General features: G+C 36.0%; 1 protein-coding gene across 1 annotated transcript; it reads right to left on the bottom strand.

The window, feature by feature from the left end:
- Positions 1,181-5,839, bottom strand: LOC107644737 (DEAD-box ATP-dependent RNA helicase 7). Its single transcript, XM_016348663.2, has 14 exons — positions 5,206-5,839; positions 4,661-4,795; positions 4,420-4,560; positions 4,179-4,290; positions 3,954-4,024; positions 3,718-3,872; positions 3,517-3,628; positions 3,225-3,326; positions 3,071-3,131; positions 2,815-2,983; positions 2,648-2,744; positions 2,426-2,520; positions 2,079-2,212; positions 1,181-1,782 (listed from the first exon to the last, which is right to left on the bottom strand). Exons 1-14 carry the CDS (start codon positions 5,710-5,712, stop codon positions 1,556-1,558), a joined length of 2,118 nt encoding a protein of 705 aa, XP_016204149.1. The 5' UTR covers positions 5,713-5,839; the 3' UTR covers positions 1,181-1,555.

The raw sequence follows: 6,578 nt of genomic DNA, 5'->3' as shown, positions 1-6,578 counted from the left end.
ATATTTGATTATTTTTGTTATATTTTAAAATTTTCAAAAACTCATTTATTATTTGTATCTTTAAAATTATTTTTATGAACGATATAAATTTTCACAAGTCTATTTTATTAGTTTAAACTATTAGATATTTACCATTTTAACTAACTTTATATTTTTTATTATCCTACATATTTAATTATAAAAAGATGGATTGATACGCTAGTTTAATATCATTCTACAAAAATTATTAATTCAAATGTAAATTCATAATATTTTATTACTAATTTTATCTTAAACTACGTATTTTATTTATAGAAGATGACTTCGAACTTGGTCAAATCTTAGAGAAACATTGGTAAAAAATAACAAACTAAGGGTTAAGGCCTTCGTGCCCAAAAATTAAAATGAGCCACATATTTAAAAGTGAAGAACTAAGATGATCATTTTTGTAAAATTAAGGACACTTAAATTGTCAATACCTTTCTAAATTGTGAAAGAATGCATCGGCAATTACATTCCTATTAAATATGATTTTGTTAAAAGAAAATATCACTCCAACCGACCTTAACTGTATTATGTCCAATAATAATACTAGTATATCTATTTGTGTAACATAGATTTTCAACGATGCTATGGAGAGTGATTCGAATTTGTATAGCTTCGCAATGAGATTGCAAACCTGTGAGCAACACTGCAACAGGGAACACTGCTAAGATTATTAGTGGGGAATTTCCTAAGATAAAATGCAGAGTGTTGGACATTCCACATGTTTGTTATTTCTGTAGTCTGTAATGCATGATTCGGATGATGATCACAGCAAACAAATCCGGAAAATGCTAAAGCTATTTCGAGGAAAAGCAATGATGGAGGACAAGTGATATAGTGATAAATGAAGAAGAAGATGGGCATTAAATGACAAAGTTAAAGCTCTTGCAAGACAAGGGTGTGATGACTTTTCTGTATGGAAAGTTGAGGGATGAGAAAGAATGGAAGAAGCTTTTATTGGATGCAGACTTCAAAGACTACAGAATATTTCCCTCGTTTGGGTTTAGGTCTCTTATTAAGCTTTACAAACCAGACATGAGTTCAAATAAAATGAAGTCATATATAAAAGGTGTAAAAGATTAAAATACTTCAGGAAGAAAATATAGACAGAAATAAATATTATATATTTCTTTTTTTGCCATATCATGGCCAATCCTTTTCTCAAAAAGTAAAAAAAAAAACAAAAATAGCAACATATCATGGTTCAATGTCTTTCGTACACTACCAAAAGTAATTTCTTATACTTGCTATCAAAATTGAGATAAATTAAAAACAAAATAAGGAAAAATCAGCCTGGGGTTCAGACGGCCAACTAAATTGGGAAGGAGGCAAGGTTTAGGAATGTGTGAATTACAAATCAATAAGTTAAAAAAAAAAAAAAGAAAAGAAAAAAGATTATATGGATAAAGGGCTATGGGGGCAGAGTGAATCCATAAACTTGAATCCTGTTTGGTCTTTCCCCCAAAACTTTTTGCATTAGTTATGCCCACGTAACACCCAGAGCAGAGGAAACACTCAGTCCCCGACTCCTTTACCATCTCTTTCCACCTTTGTTGAAATTACCTCTCCCATTCGAAAACCTATCGTTCTGGCCGAATCTACCATTCCTGCCACCACCTCTTCCAAACCTGTTCCCACCATTTCTATCATTAAACCCTCGACCGCCACCAAATCTGCCCCCTCTTGGTTGCTCTCTTTCTTGCAAACGTGGTAATGTTTTCAACACCTCTAGGCTTACATTACCAGCTTTCTGCTGACCTGTAGAGCAAAAATAACTGAATTTAAAATATGAACAGAACATTATAGCTTCTTTTGTCAGACTTGGAACATAATTTGGACTTTATGGAATGTTAGTATGTTACGACAAAATTTTATACGTTGACAGGCTTAAAAGACAGCAATTAGAAAAACACTCGCAATTACTAGTTTACTACTATGATGACAGTGGAAGTTAAACGAAGCAATGTGTGTGTGCGCGTGCACATAGGTGAGAGAAAGAGCTTTGTTTTAAATTGCTCAAAATCTGAAATAAATCATTTAGAAATAAAATTTACCAGTAAGATAAATGTCTAAATCCTTGGCTGGTACATCAAACACTGCACCATTTCCATCTGCAGTGAGAGTCAAACCCTGCACAGCCTCAACCTGCTCCTCGGGCAAGAATCTCCTTAGGATTCCGAAAACAAAGCTGATACCAACCCACAACATCATATGTCAAATAGGAGGAAACAACCAATGCCAAAAACAAAATCCAGTTAATACTAATACTTGAAAGTAGTTGACAACTGAAGAATCAAGTCTATACCATCAATTGAAGTAACCAAACCACTAGAATACAAAATTTCTAGATTCTAATTTGAAGAAAGACGACAGTAATTAAACATTGTAGTAGAATACTCACGACGGCGTGAACATAGGTTTTCCAATCTCAAGAAGCAGTGTAACGTAATTCTCCATGGAAGTCAAAACTGATCTTTTCTTTATCTCGGTAAAGCCCTGGAAAAAAAACACAATATTTACCTGAATTAGAGAATTATATGGAAGATGAAGGATCTGATACATTTATAAAAACTATATTTCAAGGAAAATACATGTTAAACATATAGAGGATTAATTGACTGACCACAGCCTTGGCAAGTGCTTTTGCAAGTAGATCAGCAGCTGATAAACCAGAGTTGTTCAAAAGCTCCTCAGCCGCAGACTTGAACGCAGGAATCACACTGTGCACATGACATATGTTAGCATTAGAAGAAAACAAATGTTAACAGAAGTGAATAACAAAAACCATACCTATCAGACACTTGGGTAATCATTTCAGCAGCTTCTCCACCAACAGCTTTGGCAATATCATCAGGCTGGGGGGCAGATATGTGCTCAAATTTCACACCCGATTCCCTTTCTATTTTAGATACATTTGATCGCCTGGGATCATAAAGCATTACAGCAACTCCCGTATTTCCTGAAAAACCCAGAGCCTAGAATGTAACCCACAAGCTCAATAGCACAAACATAGCAATAAAAAAACCTAACAAAATTCTGAAAATACCTGCTCTTCCTGTGCGCCCAGATCGATGAATGTAGGCTTCTACATCACGTGGGGGCTCACACTAAATCCAAAACAATCGAGCATATCAGATCAGATCAACATCAATAAAAAGATGATGCATTATATATTTGGCATGTATAGACATCAAGAGTACCTGGATAATTAACTGAACATCATTAATATCTAAACCCCTTGCTGCCACATTTGTGGCAACCAAAGTCATGAATTTCCCAGACCTAAAACCAGACAGTGTAACCTGCAATAATGGTAGAGTTAAGAGGAGGAAAAATAGCAAAAGCAGAACCCAAGCATTGTTATTTGAAAAATATATGTACAACAGCAGGGGGTCATTACACAAGGAAATCAATTTCAAAACAACTTGCAACATGGTGAACATGTAAGATGAAAATCTCCAAAAAATCATCGAAATACATGTAGCAGCTCACCTCACGTTGTGATTGCTGTATATCACCATGTAGAGCTCTTGCTCCGGGCAACAAGCCGGCAAGCTCAGAAGCAGACTCCTTTTTCTCAGTAAATATAATTGTTCGGCCTCCACTGAAACAAAACCATATGTCAAATAAATGCTTCTAAGTATTCATAAAATGATGTAGAAATAAGAAATGAATGACAAAATAAAAAACAACCTGCTATAACAGCGAATAATGTCTGGGATAAGCTGGGCCCTGGCAGAACCGTTACATGGAAGAACAATATGTCTAACATTGGTGCTAGCCTTCATTTTTGCATTTCCCACCAGATCTGCAGTTTTTTTATCTGGTTTCAGAAATTTTCCAGAAATCTGACAACAAAATAACATTTCATAAGGAAAAAAATATATTGTAAAAAAATGAATTAGAACATAGGATGATCACAAACATACATGCTTAACCCAGTCTGGCAAAGTAGCACTGAAAAGAAGTGTCTGAACTTTGCTAACATCTTGTACCTTGCCTGTAAAAATCAAGGACCATTGTTATACTGAAAAAAGAAGGAAGCTGCAGAGTAAAAAATCAAACACTGGCATGGAACATCAGTGGCCTCAAATAATTTATAAATTACAGATTAAAAAAAAATTGGCCAAAGAGGCAAAAATCAAACAAAATACCTAGAATTAGTTCCACATCTTCAACAAAACCCATTCTGAGCATCTCATCAGCCTCATCAAGGACACGGAACTTTAGCTGGCTCAGGTCAATATTTTCCCTCTCTATATGATCCTAAATAAAATCAACAATAGCCATTAAATAGACTGAAGCTTCTACTATTAACCATTGGCAATAGGTATGAATCATATTGCAAAATGAAAAACCATTATATGAAACCAACAAATATTATACAGGCAATACCTTCACACGACCTGGAGTGCCAACAACAATATCAACACCTCTCCTAAGCTTACTCTCTTGAGTCTGGTATGGAGCCCCACCATATAGACAGCAAGAACTCAATCCCATTGCCCCACCATAAACTTCAAAATCAGCATACACCTAATCCACAACAGAAGAAACAAACATAAATATAACTGCAAATAAAAGCACTTAAACCACTTCCGCAGTCAGCTATTGTAAGTTAACTAGTTAAGTATACCTGATTTGCCAATTCCCTGGTGGGTAAAAGAACAAGGACACTTGGAGCCCTCCCAAAACCGGTCTTTCTGAACGCTTTGGCAGGACCATTGATTAAAGACTCTAGTAGGGGCAACACAAAAGCCAGAGTTTTACCCTGAAAATGCACGAGCAGGATGATTTAAAACACAAAAAAATTGCGTAGCATCAGAACTATTTCACCTCTCATAATAATCATTTACAAGGCCAAAATTGAAACCCCATTCACCAAAGAACTAAATACTTCAATTAACTCAGACATGGTATTTCTTAGGCCACACTAATTCCTAATATGTTAATTAATATATGTATCCTATCATACCAGAACTAACTTGAAGCTCAAACTCCAGAAACATGGCAAATCAACATATTCGGTAACAAACATAAACACGTGCAAATGCAATTAAGAAGAAGCATTACCAATCAGGACAAAAAATTGATTTTTTTTCTCTTTGTTCTCTTAAAAACAAAAATAGAATATTGATAACAGATCAGAGCGTGAGCTGAGAAATAAGGGCATAAATATACCTGACCGGTGCGAGCACGACCAACCAAATCAGAGCCATCGAGGATGATGTCGAAGGTCATGGCCTGAATCGGGAAGAGAGACTCAATTCCCTTCTCCTTAAGCTTTGCCCTAAGAGGCTCGGAGATTCTGAAGTTGGTAATGGCGTTAGGATCCTCCTCCTTTTTGAGAACCTCTTCTTCCTCCTCCTCTTCCTCATCCATGTCCAACTTGGCCTTCTTATTCTTCTCCTTCTTGCTCTTCTTCTTCTCCTTGGATTTCAAGCCTTCATCATTCTGAGGCTCAACGAGCTCAGAGCTAGTCTCACTCTTCTGATCGTCCTCATCCTCATCAGAGGAGAGCTTCTTCCTCTTCTTGGAGCTTTTCTTCTTGGTTTCAGAAACGGCGCCGTTTAGCTGCTGAGCCTGAGCGTCGTCGACGTTGTTTTCCTTCTTTTCCTTTTTGGATTTGTGTTTTTTGTTGTCCTTAGGGGAGGGAACGGCGCCGTTTGAGAGAGCAAGGGAAGGCATGGCGGAACGGTGGCGTTTTGAGGGTTAGGTTAGGTGTGTTATTTGTGGAGAGAGAGAGAGGGAGATATTTTCTCCTGCTTCGAAGGAAGGATGGAAGAGTGAGAGTGCAGTCAGAAGCAGGAGAAGAAAGAGGAAGAGGCTGCGTCGAGCTTCGCGGGGATTTAAGGGAAATTCAGGGTTTCATGGTGGACGCGTTCTCTGCCCTTCGATCCTCAAACCCTATTCTCAACGCATCACACCCGTTAGATCTGCGACCTAATGACGGTTGGGTAGTTATTCTTCTCACGCTTTTGTATTTCTTTATTCACTTTTTTGGGCCTTGCCTTCCTTCATCATGACCCGGTTTCCTCACATTAACCCAACTTCAGTTTGGCCCATAAATGGGTCAACATCAGTCCAGATAAGGAAAAAAAAAAGCCAGTCTCCAGTAGACGGAAAAAACCAACACTTCTGATTCTGGTTGAAGATTTGAAGCTTATTGCATGTGGACAAAAAATTAAAAAAAAAAAAAATTATGGCATCCTTCTTAGTATAATTTCTAATATATTGGCTAGTATAATAACCAAGAGTTGGTCGAGTAATCAGACTCATACAAGTATCATAGATTCAAATTTCACATTGTATATGCAATAATTTATTGAGCAGATTATTCTTTGTCTGTGAGATTAAGAGATACTATAAAAAATAAAAAAAAAATATTTTGCTAGCATAATTTCTATTATACGAATTTTATTATCTTGGTCAATAATCAAATTCAAATATTTAAATAATTTTTTAATGGATGAAATTAAAACATAATTTTTTCACTTTTCAAAATTTATAACAGTCATATTTAATAAATTAGAATAAAAATAATATTCAATAAG

Source organism: Arachis ipaensis, chromosome B05, assembly GCF_000816755.2.
Source record: "Arachis ipaensis cultivar K30076 chromosome B05, Araip1.1, whole genome shotgun sequence".
Taxonomy (NCBI): domain Eukaryota; kingdom Viridiplantae; phylum Streptophyta; class Magnoliopsida; order Fabales; family Fabaceae; genus Arachis; species Arachis ipaensis.
Note: the sequence above shows the minus strand (reverse complement) of the source record. Positions and strands in the feature narration are given on the sequence as shown.

What these genes read in the sequence shown, in the direction of transcription:
- LOC107644737 (XM_016348663.2), bottom strand. Translation starts at nt 5,712, where the DNA reads ATGCCTTCCCTTGCTCTCTCAAACGGCGCCGTTCCCTCCCCTAAGGAC. An exon ending in AGATGTGGAACTAATTCTAG is followed by an intron (nt 4,025 to 4,178) that starts GTATTTTGTTTG and finishes TGATTTTTACAG; the next exon opens with GCAAGGTACAAGATGTTAGC. An exon ending in ATTATTCGCTGTTATAGCAG is followed by an intron (nt 3,629 to 3,717) that starts GTTGTTTTTTAT and finishes GTTTTGTTTCAG; the next exon opens with TGGAGGCCGAACAATTATAT.